This window comes from Balaenoptera musculus, chromosome 2 (genome assembly GCF_009873245.2).
Source record: "Balaenoptera musculus isolate JJ_BM4_2016_0621 chromosome 2, mBalMus1.pri.v3, whole genome shotgun sequence".
Taxonomy (NCBI): Eukaryota; Metazoa; Chordata; class Mammalia; order Artiodactyla; family Balaenopteridae; genus Balaenoptera; species Balaenoptera musculus.
In genome coordinates, this window is record NC_045786.1 from 87818155 (window position 1) to 87835353 (window position 17199).

Sequence of the window (17199 nt, forward strand, 5' to 3'; positions counted from 1 at the left end):
GAGACAAGAGTCTGCGTTTATTGAAATTATTCCCTTGATATGAACCTTAACAATCTAGGGTCAGTAACCTGTTTTCTTCTACATCCTGAATTCCCTCCAGGTGCGCCATCAGGAGCAGCTGCAGTGGCTGATGGCTTGATGGCCTCAACATCCTTTATTTACTATAATAAAATGGCTTGTGACATTCTTTGTCCACAGCACCCTCTCTTGGACATAAATTTGACCAATATTTGGTAGGCATTTCATGACCAATTTTGTCCCACTACCCTAGGAAGGCTCATTGCTGGATCAGGTGAAGATTCTGTTGATAGGCCACTCAATGTGCTGGGGGTTTTTTTGGATTAGGCCCTGTTGATAATCTGAAATTCTCTGGCTCTCTTTTCTTACTAGTCTCTTATAATCCAGGAAGTATTTTCCCTTGTTGCTTCTTCCCATATCTAGAGTTGCTCTATTATAATTATTCTATGCAGAGATAAGTATATGATCAACTGCCTCAAGATGTTTAGCCAGTATATTTCAGAAAAAAGTCATAACATTATAAACCATATTTATCAGTTCATTCAGCCCCAGGTAATTCATTCCTATTGATCTGGATGAAGTCATCATGTTTTTCATTAGAGTTTTGTAATTTCTTACCTAGTTCAGTGGTATTGTAAGCAGATAGGGGAGGGGGTCCCCGGAGAAAGAGAACCAGGTATGGCTTTCCTGACATAAGAGAAGCCATTGTGGGCCTAAGTCAGTTTGTGGTCTAAGCCTGGCCACAGTGCTTGCCCTTAATCATGTCTCAGTAATTAATGATCTTAAGGGAAGCGAGAGAATACAGGAACAAAGGAAAAACAGTCAAGAAACAATAGTTCAGGGATAAAATAGATCCTGGTTCCTTCTCAAGGGATGTACATAACAATCTGATACATATCTTTGAGCTCTGCAGGAACTAAGGACCCCACCCAGGTAGAGGATGGAATGATGATGTTGACCTTTTCTGACTTCAATCAACTGAAGCTTGGACTCTGTTGACCTTTGCCCCAATTCTATGCTGCATTCTCCTCTGCTCAAGCTCCTTCATGAATACGCATACACCACCCAAGCCCTTTCATGAATATACATGTACCCTTAGCTTAAAACTTCCCCAGTTTTGCTGTTTGGGGAGACACTCTTTTGGGAAAGATCCCTGATGTTCTACTTACTTGCTGCAAGTAATAAATCCTTCCTTCTCCCAGTCTTTGGCTTGGCTGTATCTTTTGGCTCAAGAGGCAAACACAGTTTTTTGAGTAACAGTATGATCTAAAAGTTATCAGAGGGACTTCCCTGGTGGCGCAGTGGTTAAGAATCTGCCTGCCAATGCAGGGGACACGGGTTCGAAGATCTCACGTGCCGCGGAGCAACTAAGCCCGTGCGCCACAACTACTGAGCCTGCATGCCACAACTACTGAAGCCCTCATGCTCTAGGGCCTGTGTGCTGCAACAACTGAAGCCCACACGCCTAGAGCCCATGCTCTGCAACAAGAGAAGGCACCATCTCGCCTGCTCACTGCAATGAAGAGTAGCCCCCACTTGCTGCAACTAGAGAAAGCCTGCGTGCAGCAACGAAGACCCAACACAGCCAAAAAAGAAAAAAAAAAATCTGGAGAAACTATTTTAGATAGACACACCCAAAACATAATTATTCCTAAAGACTGCACATGAAAATTCTTACCTCATTTATCTTTATTTTATAACTTATGAAAATATCATCACACCAAGTTAATTTTTTTCTTTTTCTTTTCTTTTTTTTGCTGATAAACTCTGCAATAGAAATAACATGAACTTACTGACCTTCAGTATACCTAGATACAATAAAAGTAAGACATGTCTATATTGATTAAATCAACAAGCTTAAGTTAGCTTTAATACCAGATATTAATTTAATATTAATATTTCCTAGATTACGTGAACCTGAAAGTCATTCTGGCCTGCTTCCTTTATATTTAGAAACATTTAATTTGTAAGCACTTACTTTTAAGTCAGTTAGATAGAACTCTTTTATAAATTTAGTTTTGATAATATTTTCTGGAGGTTAGAGACATTTCACATGTATAATGTACATACAGACATATAAACAGACAAAACTAGAGATCTCATAGCTTCACTTTAACACTTAGTTATGAATCAGGTATTACAATATAAACTTACTAGTTTATAAATAACAGTTGAAATAAGTTAAATTTGTCTACTCAGATGACTAAGGCTTTACTATTTGTGGAAAAGACTTTTAAGATTTGTATTTGTCCTTGATAAACCATTAAGGAGGCTATGAATCAGATTTGGGCTGGGGGAGCCTTTCCAGTGGTTTGAGTTTAAAAAGGCCTTATTTCTCTTTTTTGTTCTCCCTTGGTTTCAGGTTCTACCTGATTGAGTGAAATAGGCTCAGTCTCAGGTCACCGTGGACTGTACTTACATTTCTGATTTGTAGAGATTTGCAAGACAAAGACAGTTACTTTTAATTCTCCAAAAAACTGGTCTGCCACCTAAATGATATTAAAAGATTGACTTGCCCAGCTATGTTTTCTTTAATTTGCCTTTTTGTATCAGTGAGATGATCTCCAACTAAGGTGAAAATTAAGGGTTCTGGGAATGCCCTGTTTAGAATCCCAGTCTATTCAACTGACTGCCAAATGTTTCTGAAGAGTTGTTTTATCAAGCCGGCTTTCTCTAACTTAACAGCAAACACAATAAAGAGCTCCATCTTAGTCATTTTCAGGGTGAGATTTCCTTTAACTCCCAATTAAGTAAGTACTTGTAAGTATAAGTTTTGTACGTACATAAACCTGGTTGGGATGTTAGTTGGAGGCTGACAATCTGTCGCTCCTTTTTCTTTGGGTTTGAAAGCTTTGTTCCCCATTCCAAAGTTGGTCTGTTGAGACAAAAATCACTAGTGAAGATCCTGCGGTTTGGGAGCTTAACTCCTCTCGGTTTCACTCTAGAGTCCTTTCAGCCTGCCACGTCAGTAAACAAAGGATTTTGAGGCCATCAAGCCATCAGCCCCTGCAGCCGCCCCCAATGGTGCACCCTGAGGGGATTCAAGACAGAGAAAGAACAGGATGCTGGCTCTGGATACTTACGGTGCATATCAAAGGAATGATTTCAATAAGCCCAGACTCTTGCATCTTGCCACACGTAGAAAAGTCCTAAATTCAAAGTCTGGCTTTCTTTAATTAGCAGTAATCTTTTGATGTTCTGACTACCTGTTTTTTCTTTTTTTTTTTTCTTTTCCAAAAACTCCTATACATCCTGGCTCTTCCCTGACCTCTTCGGAACAATCCCTCAAAGCTATCTGAGAAGCTGTATTATCCTGGGCTTATATCCTCAATAAGTCTACCGAATAAATCATAATTTTCAACTTTTGGGTTGTGCATTTTTTTTTCAGTCAACACATGTCAATTGTTAATATAAATAGTTTAAACATACCAAAAAATACAGAGATTGTCGGATTGGATTTAAAAAAAAAAAAAAAAGCAAGACCCAACTATATGCTGTCTATAGGAATCCATTTTAAATATAAAAACACAGAATAAAAGTAAAAGGATGGGAAAAGACATATCATGTTAACACCAAAAAAAAAGGCTAGAGTGTCTATATTAATATTAGAAAGGTAGACTTCAGAACAAAGAATATTGCCAGAGATAAAAAGGAACATTACATTAATGGAAAGGAGTCAGTTCACCAAGACTATATCACAATCCTAAATGTGTATGTGAAACCACACAACTCAGATGGGGACTTGAACACACTGTCTTTTAATTGAGGTCACACACCTGGTCTCAGGACTTAACGAAGCTCAGGTTCTTTATGTCTCATCACACAAAGAATTCAGTGAGAGACAAAGTGGTAGGTAAGAAGTGGATTTATTTAGAGAGATACACATTCCATAGACAGAATACAGTCCCTCTCAAAAGGCAAGAATGGCTTTGGGAGAAACACACTCCACAGACAGAGTGTGGGTCATCTCAGAAGGCGAGAGGCCCCAAAATATGGGGTGGTTAGTTTTTATGGGCTGGGTATTTTCATAGGCTAATGAGTAGGAGGATTATTCCAACTATTTTGGGGAAGGGGAGGATATTTCCAGGAATTGAGCCACCACCCACTTTTCGACCTTTTATGGTCAGCCTTGGAACTGTCTTGGTGCTGGTAGGTGTGTCATTTAGCATGTTAATGTATTACAATGAGTGTATAATGAGGCTCAAGGTCCACTGGAAGTTGAATCTTCCACCATCTTGGACCTAGCTGGTTCTAACCAGTTTATGTCACATCTTCAACAGCTATGTCATTCTTTTAAAGGTTGTGCCCTGCCCCCTTCCCTCCTGTTTCATATGGACTAAATAATGTAGCTTCAAAGGATACAAGGCAAAAATGGATGAAAGTGAAAGGAGAAATAGGCAAGTACAAAACTATGACTGAAGAGTTTAAGACTCTTCTCTCAATAATTGATAGCATAAATAGAAAAAAATATGAGAAAACAGAAGATCTAAACAACATCATTAATTTACTTGACCTGACATATTTAAACATTTCACCTGACAAGTGCAGAATATACATTGACTTTAGGAGTATACAGAATATTCACCAAGGCAGGCCATATTCTAGGGGGAAAAAAAAACCTTGGAATATTTAAAATAATTGAAATCATACAAAATATGTTCTAAGGCAATTAAGGAGTTAAACTAGGAATGTTTAACAAAAAGATACCTTGAAAGTCCCCAAATATTTGGAAATTAGACAAGATAGTTGTAAATAACCCATGACTCAAAGAAGAAGTCACAAGGGAAATTAGAAACATTTTAACTGATCAAAATTTTAAAATATCAAAATCCGGGACTTCCCTGGTGGGGCAGTGATTAAGACTCCATGCTCCTGATGCAGGGGGCCTCGGTTCAATCCCTAGTCAGGGAACGAGATCCCACATGCATGCCACAACTAAGAGTTCACATGACGAAACTAAGGAGTCCTCATGCCACAACAAAGGAGCCCACTTGCCGCAACTAAGACCCAGCACAACCAAATAAATAAATAAATAAATTTAAAAATAAATAAATAAATAAAATAAAAATCTATGGGGGGGGGACTTCCCCGGCAGTCCAGTGGTTAAGACTTCACCTTCCAATGCAGGGGGTGCAGGTTTGATCCCTTATCGGGGAGCTAGGATCCCACATGCCTCACAGCCAAAAAACCAAAACATAAAACAGAAGCAATATTGTAACAAATTCAATAAACACTTTAAAAATGGTCCACATCAAAAAAAAAATCTTAAATCAAAATCTATGGGATGCAACTGAAGCAGTACTTATACTAGAAAACAAACCCACAACAAGGTCTAAAATCAATTATCTAAAACGTCACCTTAAGAAACTGGAAATAGAAGAGTAAATCAAACCTGACACAGACTGAAGGAAATAATTAAGAGCAGAAAACAAGGAAAGTGAGACCAGGAGAAAAAAAAATATAAAGAAGATCAATGAAATGAAAAGCTTGATTCTTTGAAAAGTACAATTAAATTGATAAGTATCTAGTTAGAATGGTGAAAGAAAAAAAGAGAAGAAACAAGTTACAAATATCAGGAGTAAGAGGGGACACCACTATAGTTCCTACATACATTAAAAAGATAATAAGGGAATAATAAAAACAACTCTATGCTCACAAATTCAAATATTTAAATGAAACAAATTCCATGAGACTCAAAACTGCCAAAGCTCACTTCAGAAGAAGTAGATTATCAGCATAGTCTTATATCTATTAAAGAATGTACACTTAAAAACCTTCCAACACAGAAAACTTAGGCCCAGATGTCTTCAAATATTAAAATTCTACCAAATATCTAAGTGAGAAATAAAATATTGCCTGCCATATCTGTAAACAAAGGAATGCACAGTCATCAGCGATTGCAGCCACCTCCAATGATGAGCTGGTAAGCCCTGAGGGAACTCAGGATGAGAACATACAGGATACTGGCCCCAGATAGCTGAGGTGCATATCAAAGGAATGATTTCAGAGAGCCAGGACTCTTGCATATTCCCATAGAAAAGCGCTAAATTCCTTAACTTGAGATATCTGGTTTTCTTTAATTAACAATAATCTTTTGACTTCCGACTACCTGCCCTTTGTTGCAAAACTCCTACATATCTGAGCTCCCCCCTCACCCTCTCAGAGCAGTTTCTCAGAGTTAATTGAGATCCTGTCTCCTGGGCTTGAAGTCCTAAGAATGTCCGCTGAACAAAACATAACTCTCAATTTTTAGGTTGTGCATTTTTTTTCAGAGGACATAAGGAAGAAATAATACCAGTTTTCATAAACTCTTCCAGACTGTAAAAGAGGAGGGAACACTGATGACTCATTTAGGAGGCCAGCAATACCCTGATACAAAAACCAGATGGTAACATAAAAAAAAACTACAGATCAACATTCCACATGAACATAACATGAAAAAAATCCTCAACAAAACACTAGTAAATCAAATCCAGCAATACGTAAAAAGAATAATGTATAATAACAAAGTGGAATTTATCCCAGGAATGAAAGGCTATTCAACATTTGAAAATCAATCTAATTTACCACATCAACAGACTAAAAATGAAAAGCCACATTATTACCCTGGTAGATGCAGAAAAAGGATTTAACAAAGTTCTATATTTGTTTATGATAAAAACTTATAGCAAACTAGGAATAGAGGCAACTTTTTCAATCTGATAAAGAAGGTAAACAAAAAAACCCTACAACTAGCATCATTTTTGATCATGAAAAACTAAATAAACGTTTTCTCCCTAAGATCAGGAACAAGAATGCTCTCACCACTGCCATTTAACAGCATACTGGAGGTCTAGAGAGTACAATAAGACAAGAAAAGACCTAAAAGACATATGGATTGGAAAGAAGAAAGAAAATTATCTCTACTCACAGACAATATACTTTTCTACATAGAAAATCTCAAAATATCTACAAACAAAACAAAAACAACCAGAACTTATAAGCAAGTTTAATTAGGCTACAGGATACAAGATCAATAAATAAAATCTACTGTATTTCTACATTCCAGCAATGAACAATTGGAAACTGAATTTTAAAAAGAGTACCATTTACAAGAGCACCAAAAAAAGTGAAATACTTAGGTTTATTTTATTTTACTTTATTTTTATTTTTATTTATTTATATTTTTATTGGAGTAAAATTGCTTTACAATGTTGTGTGAGTTTCTGCTGTACAATGAAGTGAATCAGCTATATGTATACCTATATCCCCTCCCTCTTGGACCTCCCTCCCACCCCCACCCTCATCCTGTATGCTGAAAACTATAGAACCCTGGTGAATGAAGTCAAAGAAAACAAATAATTGGAGACATATTCCATGTTCATGAATTAAAAGACTCAATACTGTTAAAATGTCAATTCTTCCCAAAGATTTTAAATAAAAATTGACAAACTGATTTTAAAAGTTATATGGAGAGTCAAAGGAACTAGCATAGTCAACACAATTTTGAAAAAGAAGAACAAGATGGGAAGATTCATAGTACTTGTTTTCAAGGTTGTTACGGATTGACTGTGTCCCTCCAAAATTCATATGTCAAAACCATAAGTTCCAATATGATGGTATTTGGAAACGGAGCCTTGGTGAAGTAGTTAGGGTTAGATTAGGTCATGAGAGTGCTGTCTTCATGATGGGATTAGTGGTCTTATAAAATGAGGAAAAAAGAGAAGTATCTCTTTCTGTGTAAGCACAAAGGCCATGTGAGGATGCAGTAAGAACACGGCTGATTGCAAGCCAGGTAGAAAACTCTCACCATAACCTGATCATGCTAGCATCCTGATCTCAAACTTCTAGCCTCCAGAACTATGAGAATATAAATTTCTTGTTTAAGCCACCCAGTCTATGGCATTTTGTTATGGCAGCCTGAGAAGATTAAGGCAAAGGCTCATTATAAATAGACAGTAATTAAGACAGTGTGGTATCAGGGAAAGCACTGACACATAGTTCAATGGAATAACGAGTCCAGAAATAGACCCACAAATATATGGTGAATTGATTTTCCACAATGTTGTAAAGGCAACGCAATGTAAAAAGGATAATGTTTTAAACAAATGGCACCAGGACAATTAGGTATCCATATGCAAAAAAGAAAAATTAATGTCAATTCATAACTTGTGCCCTATTTTAAAAGCAACTCAAAATGGATCATAGACCGAAATACAAAATCAGAAACTATAAAGCTTCTAGGAAAAAAAAAATAAGAGCAAACCATTGTGATCTTGGATTAGGCAAAAAATGTTTACATATAATGTCAAAAGCACAATCCATAAAAGAAAAATTAATAAGGTGGATTTCATCAAAATTAAGAACCTCTGGGGCTTCCCTGGTGGCACAGTGGTTGAGAGTCTCCCTGCCAATGCAGGGGACACGGGTTCGAGCCCTGGTCTGGGAGGATCCCACATGCCGCAGAGCAGCTGGGCCCGTGAGCCACAATTACTGAGCCTGTGCATCTGGAGTCTGTGCTCCGCAACAAGAGAGGCCGCGATGGTGAGAGGCCTGCGCACCGCGATGAAGAGTGGCCCCCGCTTGCCGCAACTAGAGAAAGCCCTCGCACAGAAACGGAGACCCAACACAGCCATAAATAGATAAATAAATAAATAAGACTTTCTCTCTCTAAAAAAAAAGAACCTCTGTTCTTCAAAAGACACTATAAAGAGAATGAAAAGATAAACCACAAATAGGTAGAAAACATTTGCAAATTCCATATCTGATAATGAACTTATATCCAGCATATATTTAAAACTCTCAAAACTAAATATTAAGAAAAAAACAACCAAACAACTTGATAAATGGGCAAAAGACTTAGACATTTCACCAAAGAAAATATCAGATGGCAAAAAAGCATATGGAAAGATGCTACGTCATCAGTCACCAGGAAAAGGCAAATTAAAACCACAGTGAGATACAACTATACACCCATTAGAATGGCTAAAACTAAAAAAAAAAGAGAGAGAGAGAAGAAAAGGAAAAGAAAGAAAGTAAAGAAAAAAATGGGGCTTCCCTGGTGTCGCAGTGGTTAAGAATCTGCCTGCCAATAAAGGGGACACGGGTTCGAGCCCTGGTCTGGGATGATCCCACATGCCACAGAGCAACTAAGCCCGCGCGCCACAACTACTGAGCCTGCGCTCTAGAACCCGCAAGCCACAACTACTGAAGCCTGTGCACCTAGAGCCCGTGCTCCGCAACAAGAGAAGCCACCGCAATGAAAAGCCCGCATACTGCAACAAAGAGTAGCCCTGGCTCACCATAACTAGAGAAAGCCCGTGCGCAGCTACGAAGACCCAACGCAGCCAAAAATAAAATAAATAAATTTTTTTAAAAAAGAAAAAAATGACAATACCAAGTACTGATGAGTTTGCAGAGCAGCTGGAATTCTCATACACTGCTGGTGGGAATGATCTCTACAAGAGTATGCAAAAACAAAATACAAAAATCAACTATATTTCTATGTACCAAAAAAATGAATTTTAATGAAAGATACTTTACCATACAATTTTTAAAATAGTGTACCTTCAAATACTTTTCTGTCTCCACCATCTAGTCTCTCTTTCTGGGACTCCAATTAGATATACATCAGGCCCTTGAAGATATTCCACAGATCTCTAATACAGTGTTCTCTCTCTCTCTCTCCTCTATGTTTCATTTCAGATAGTTTCTATTGCTATGTCTTCAAGTTCACTAATCTTTTCATCCTCAGTGTGTAAACTGCTATTAATCCCATCCAGTGTACTTTTCATTTCAGATAGTGTACTTTCTATCTCTAGAAGTTTAATTTCAAACTTATATCTTTTTTATAATTTCTTTTTTTTAATATCTTCTATTTCTCTCCTCATTAAGCTCATTACTTTCTCTACCTTCTTGAAGATATTTTAATACATATGGGATGTATTAAAATACTTGTTTTAATGATTTTGTCCTCTAAATCTATCATGGGTCATTTCTGTGTTTTTTCTATTGATTGATTTTCCCCCTTGTTATGAGCCTTATTTTTATGCTTTATTACATAAAGTAAATTAAAATTTTTTTAAAGTAAGATGGTACTTTAAAGTCAGATGACAGTTAATATGAGTTTTACATAGTTGGGTGTTATATTTTCTGTATTCCTTTAAATATTTTTGGACTTCATTCTAGGATGTAGCTAAGTTATTACTTGGAAACAGCTTGAATCTAGCAAGTCTTGTTTTTTTCTGGGTTGTTATATAGGTCCAAAACAGCTTTTAAAGGGACTTCTCTGGCAGTTAAGACTCTGCATGTCCACTGCAGGGGGTGTGGGTTCGATCCCTGGTCAGGGAACTAAGATTCCACATGGAACTAAGATCCCACATGCCGCGTGGCCAAAACAAAAACAAAACAGCCTTTAAACTAGGACTAATTTGGCTCTATGAGGCAGTCCTTTTCTGAGAACTCTACTCACTGCCCCAAGGATTAGGAGGTCTTTCCACTTGGGTTAATAGTTTCCCAGTTCTACGTGAGCTCTGAGGATTTTTCTGCCTGCTCTTTTCCAGTTCATCTTTCTCAGGCCTCATTGGTTTCCTCACATGCATGTCCTCATCAGCTTTCTATTACTCTCTCCTCCTCAGTACTCTGCCCTGTGAATTCCAGCCACCTTGAACTGAACTCTGAACTCCACGAGATCACTGGGCCCTTTCGCACTTCTCTGAGCTACGGCCTGGAAACTCTCTCCAGGCAGTAAGCTGAGACAATCATAGGGTTCATTTTATCACCCTTCTTTCAAGGATCACCATCCTGTGCTGCCTGTTGTCCAACATCTGAAAATCATTGTTCCATATATTTGGTCAGGACTTTTTAGTTGTTTAGAATGAGACAGTAAGTCTGGTCCCTGTTACTCCATCTTGGCCAGAAGTGGAACTCTCTAAGTAATCTCTGAGTGCCTACTAATTGTGCTGGATGCAGCCTTAGATGCTGAGCATACAGTTGTGACCCACACAGACAAGGGTCCTGTCCTCTGGGAAGAGGCATTTTAACAGAGGCCTGTGAAGACAAGTATTGGGTTCTATAGCAGGAATGGATACAATTAAAAAGTCTTCACTTCTACCTTCCAGGACTTCCAGATCTAAAGCGGTAGCTGCAAACAATAGCAGATTACACTGGAGGGCTGAGCGGAGGGGTAGAGGTGGAGCAGACATCTATATAAAAAAATGTTGCCTGTCATTTTGTAAATAGAATGGTAGTTGGCTGTAACAAAATAGCATTAGTTTAAGAGCTAACGTGGGTAACTATAGTGCCCGTTCAATAGAATCCTAAATTGAGTTAAGTCATGTGAAGTACTTACTTAGCTCAATGCTCGATGGGGACTGCTTTTCTTCTCACTTCAATTCAATCTGGCAAATAATTATGGACAAACCTACAGCTCAGAGTAGTGTTTGGTGCCTTTTCTCCCACTCCTATGCAACTTCTATTATTATTCCTATAGTCTTCTGTCCCCAGATGCAGAATTCTCTCCAGAAGAATCTCTCTTATTCAAGACCAGCTACATAACTTGTGGGGCCCAGTGTTCAATGAAAATGTGGCCCTCCTTGTTCAAAAATATTAAGAATATCAAGATTTTGACAGCAGAGTATTAAACCAAGCACAGGACCCTTCTGAGAGTGGGCCTTGTGTGACTGCCTAGGTCACACACCCATGAAACCATTCCTGCTCCTGTCTCACCTCCAGACAAATTCCAGCCTCCTCTGTGATGCCCTCAACCATCTGTTAGACAGACAGAAAGGCTCTCCAGCAGCCCAGTAACACAGTTAGCACAAACAAGCAAACCAATCAAAACACTCATCACTCCCAGCTCAAATGCATAGTGCTTCTCCTAGTGTTGTGACACAGCAGGCATTTAATAAACACTGTTGGATAATAAATAATGAAGAAGATGGAAGAAATCATGCCCTAAGGAAAGGAGCTAGAAAAGCTTTGATCACCAGGATTTTTCCGGCACCCATGCAATCTTCCCACGTGGGTTATCCCTTCTTGAGCTCTAAGGATAGATCTGCCAGGGTTCATACTGTGCTAATGTCATTTAGCAACCTTTCGAGAAAATGCAGAAAATTTGTTTAAAATGAAGAAATTATATTTAGAGGAAAGGCAGAGAACCAACAAACTGAAAATTCAACTTTCTAATCATTGGCTGAGCTAATGTTAAGTGGATATAGTATTATATTATCTTGTTACCACCTAATGAAGAGAACAGATTTGGAAATTATCCTGCTTTCAAGAGGGTGATTGAAGAAATCAAAGTTCCAAGGAGAAGAACTTCTAGGCCCTCCCATTCCTCCCTTGCTCAATTCCATCTGGCCTTGGTGCCAGCCAGGGTCATAAAATAGCTGCTGTCTGGAGGGGTGGAGCAGGTTATCTTGTAGAATCTTATAGATTTTTAGAGCAAAATGGACCTTTAAGATCTTCCTATTAACCACAACTGAACTGACTGTGGGTAACGCCCGTCATCAAGCTGCAAGCAGCTGCCTGGTGAGCATGGTGTAAGGACCCTGTGCTCTGCTGGTGGTGCACTCAGGCCCTCAGTGAACCCAACAGCCTATTACACACCTTCCACTTCATGGAGATGACATCCAGTCCCTCTCTCTAACGGTGACCTTGAGAAGTCTCCCCTCATTCTCCTGTCTTCCCAAAAACCTTTCCACTTAGAAGATCCACTGATGTCTCAGCACTAATTGTTCTAAACACAAAATTACAGTTATCTTCTCAGATGCCATCTCCTCCCAAATCCCCTCTGTTACCCACTAGGTAAAGCATTCCTTTTACTTACTTTTCTCCTTCTGTCCCCCCAGTGGTGCTTTCCTCACTTGGCCCTGTGTAGAAGTAGGCATGTGTTAGAGCCAGGTATAGAGCTTGAGTTAGAGCTAGGGCCTTTGTTCCCTCTCACCAGAGAGAAGACCTTGTGAAGGAGAAAACAAGACATGGAGTAGGGGGCAAAGGAAAGCATCTAAAGATCCACTTCTTCAATGTCACAAGTTTTAAAAGGGTTGACCCTGAACACCAGGCCATGTGAATTACTGGGGACAGTTAAAATGGCAGGTTTAGGGACTTCCCTAGCAGTCCAGTGGTTAATACTCCACGCTTCCAATGCAGGGGGCATAGGGTTTGATTCCTGGTTGGGGAACTAAGATCCCACATGCCCTGCAGTATGGCCAAAATAAAAAGGCAGGTTTAGGGACTTCCCTGGCAGTCCAGTGGTTAAGACTCCACGCTCCCAGTGCAGGGGTTGTGGGTTTAATCCCTGGTTGGGTAACTAAGATCCCGCAGGCCGCACAGTGTGACCAAAGGAAAAAAAAAAAAAAAAAAGATCTTATTGGGACTTCCCTGGTGCCTGGTGGTCCAGTGGTTAAGACTCCGTGCTTCCATTGCAGAGGGTAGGGGTTCAATCCTCGGTCAGGGAACTAAGATCCTGCATGCTGTGTGGCATGGCCAAAAAAAAAATTTGCTTTCAACAAGGACCTACTGTATAGCACAGGGAACTCTGCTCAATGTTACGTGGCAGCCTGGATGGGAGGGGAGGCTGGATGGGACTCCCTGGTTGGGAGTTTGGGGGAGAATGGATACATGTATATGTATGGCTGAGTCGCTTTGCTGTGTACCTGAAACTATCACAACATTGTTAATCGGCTATACCCCAATATAAAATTAAAAGTTAAAAAAAAAAAGCACTGCTCCCTGGAGAGAGGGCTAGCCTGCTCTCATTATCTGAAGGTTGTGGCTGATCCTTTCTCTTGGGTTTCTCGGCTACCTCTCCTTATCCCTCCCCTTCACTCCTCCCAGATCTTGCTCTGCTAAGGCTGTTGTCCCTGATGGTGGATTTGCTGTAGGAAGTTAGGTTGCTACTCTGGCCTACTATGGCTTTTTGGCTGCAATTTTGCCAAGGCAATTGGTAGAGAACTGGTATCAGGGAAGGGAGCTAGAATGGTGATTGACACCATGGCAGGCTTGGAGGCGGGATCAGAGAATAAGATAGGGGACTGTCCCACTTGAACTCTGCCACTGGGCACGTGGGACATGGGGATGGGGGAGATGACGATGGCAGAACCCTGAGAAGACTAGGAGAATGGGAATTCTACAATACCAGTTCCAAACAAATCACACCTCTCCACTGCAAGGGAGCTGTTGCAAACCATATTGACTTAAGCTTCTGATGAAAAGGAATCTGTGTTAATATAATGTCATATGTCAACTACACATCAATAAAAAAGAAAAAAGAGAAAAAAAAAAAGAGCAAAGGCAAGCTTAAAGGGGTGGTGATGACTAGTGTTTTCCAAGCACCCCCTTATTTATTTATTTATTTTTAATTTATTTATTATTGGCTGTGTTGGGTCTTCGTTTCTGTGCGAGGGCTTTCTCTAGTTGCGGCAAGCGCGGGCCACTCTTCATCGCAATGCGTGGGCCTCTCACTATCGCGGCCTCTCTTGTTGTGGAGCACAGGCTCCAGACGCGCAGGCTCAGTAGTTGTGGCTCACCGGCCCAGGTGCTCCGCGGCATGTGGGATCTTCCCAGACCAGGGCACGAACCCGTGTCCCCTGCATTGGCAGGCAGATTCTCAACCACTGCGCCACCAGGGAAGCCCACCCCCTTATTTTTTAATGTCTTACACATCCAACTATGATTTATTTTTTGAAATGTTTGCCATTTTTCATGGAATTCTGCTGCTTTTTAAAATTTTGCCTATGAGAAATTTAAGGTCTTTTTCTCTGTAGCTTTGTCTCCCACACGGGTTCCTTTCAGAGTAGTGAGACACTGAATGTGTGGAGGGCGTGGAAATAGAGGAGGGAGATGATAAATACCCTTCCGTTCCGCAGCACTAGTCTTGGCCAATTCAATGACCAAGTGCTGGATAACCTGCTTTTTCAGTAAAGAGTTTCTAGAAATACTTAATTGAAAGATCAACCACATGTTATCTCACTACAGAAAGCAGAGTGAAAATATGGTTAAATCCTAAGGAATTATAAGCTCTCCGCCCTGGTGTTAAGGAGTCTTATTCCTAAAGATTCTTTCCCGACATCCTGTTTGTAATTTCTCTCTCTCTCTGACTCTACCTCCCTTCCTCTTTCCTCTCTCTCTCTCTCTCAAACCCTTTCCTCTCTGTTTCCCACCTCTCCTACTTATACCTTGCAGTGCTTTGCCTGAGAAAGCTGTGATAGAGAGAACTCAAACAGCCTCGGGAATGCCTGCGGGGGCCTCCTCAGTCCTTGCAGAGTGGAGCTGGCGACTGAGGCAGACAGTGCTCAGGGAGTGTTTGTCACGGAGCAGGTAGATGAGCAGTCAAGGCTTTATGATGCGAATGGATGATGCTTGTGGAGAACCCAGCGAGGCCCTGTGAGCACGCTCATGTGTTCCAGAGATTCAGCGTTAACAACTACCTCCCACAATTAGTCTTACAGGACTATGACTAGAACCTTTATTCTCTATTTGCTGAACTTCTTGGGAGACTTTTAGCTTGGGTTTTGATTAGAAAAGTCGGACCTCTAGTATTCCTTATTGATTTATAGTTGGCCAATTATTTTCCATGGCTAAATTGTGAGGTGGACAAAGTCTAGGAAAGTTGGTGTTGGTTTCTCACTCCTGACCCTCCCCTTAGATGCTCTAACTATATCCCATTGGTAAAAGTCTATCCTTGTTTGGAAAACAAGTAATAAGAAAGTAATCCTTGGCCAAACTATTTGTTATTAACTACTTCAGGGTTTGTCTCTTTGGGTTTTTGTGTGTATGGTTTTTGGTTTTTGGTTTTTTGGTGGGTGGGTTTTTGTTTGTTTGTTTTGTTTTGTTTTACTTTTAAGGCAGGATTAGAAAGATTTGGAGTCAGAAGCTCCATGGAGCAAAGGAAAGTGAGAACGCGTGTTATTTGAGAAACGTAAAAGCACTTAGCATAGTGCCTGGTACAAAGTAAGCATTCAATAGATGGTGTGTCTATTTTGTCCTACATAAGTAATATAGCATGAATTATTGAACCTAGGAGGAGCAGGTAGAAGATGGCAGGAGAAGAAGGAAATGGAGCAATAGGGTGGTTGCTGGGTCTCTACGTAAAAAGCGGGCCAGTGAGGTCTTTTCAGGGGCAATTAGGGAAAGGGACATTTAACATTTGCTGTACTGAGCTAGAACTTCACCTTCCTTCCCTCAAGTCTTCAGTAAAATCTGCTACACATACAGCTCAGTGCCAGTGATGCTTGGAGAATTCAGGAAGCCAGATGGTGTTCAGGGCTGCTGGGGTGGAGGTGGGGGCAGGGACATGATATTGAAAAAAAAAAAAGGCAGCCCATCCAGCAAAGTTAGAAAATTCAGCAGAAGTGTTCAAACAGAGCCAGAGACAACAAGGAGAGGGGCCCCAAGAATTCTCAGAAAGATTGGGAATGATGGTGATTATTCTCACTCTACAGGAGATGCGGGTTCAAGACAATTTTATTTAAATATTAAAGGATGGGGGTTCCCAGTAGGCCAGAGGACTTTGGGGACATCCAAGTGGCTAACACTTCAGTCACATGTATACTGTTATCACTTGGTTTAAGTTATATCCCCTTAGCTGTATTGTAACCTCTTTGGGATAGGAACTATGACAAGGTGTTGCACTGAATCTGTATGGCTTTTTTTCCTTGCATGAATTACATTCCTGTACATTGACACACTGGATCCTGGCAATAACTCTTTGAAATAGTATGGCAAGTATCAGTGTATATCCCCTATCTTCATAATAGGAGAATGCAGCCTTAGTGGTGACTGCCTGGGAGGTCTTGCTTAAGCTTGGCACCCAGGCACCACGGGCCCAGTCCAGACACTGATGAGGTTTTGTCAAGCTCCATGTCAGAGCACTGAATGAGCTCAGTGGAACCGGACAGAGGCCTTTAGGGGGAGAGAGAAAAGGCTCACACAAAGCATGTCCTAATGTGATTACCAAAAACTCAGTTATTATTAATAAAAATAGCTAACCTTTATGGAGAGCTTACTAGGTTCCAAGCTCTGAGCCAAGGGCCTTTCATGCATTATCTCACTGAATCCTCCCAACCCCCTCCAAGATAATTACTGCTTTTTTAAAAAATAAATTTAGTTATTTATTTTTGGCTGCGTTGGGTCTTCGTTGCTGCACGTGGGCTTTCTCCAGTTGCCGCGAGCTGTGGGGGCTACTCTTCGTTACAGTGC

General features: G+C 40.2%; 1 protein-coding gene across 2 annotated transcripts in view; it reads right to left on the reverse strand.

Moving 5' to 3' along the window:
• The window catches only part of SLC28A2 (solute carrier family 28 member 2), an 82028-nt gene that overhangs the window by 45035 nt on the left and 19794 nt on the right, over positions 1 to 17199 (reverse strand). For both annotated transcript variants that reach the window (XR_005018594.1, XM_036841688.1), the window contains exon 3: positions 12827 to 12869. Coding sequence is in view for 1 of the 2 variants with exons in the window: in XM_036841688.1 (XP_036697583.1) it covers positions 12827 to 12869 (43 nt within the window). In the remaining variant the exon portion in view is untranslated. The remainder of the gene's footprint in view (positions 1 to 12826; positions 12870 to 17199) is intronic.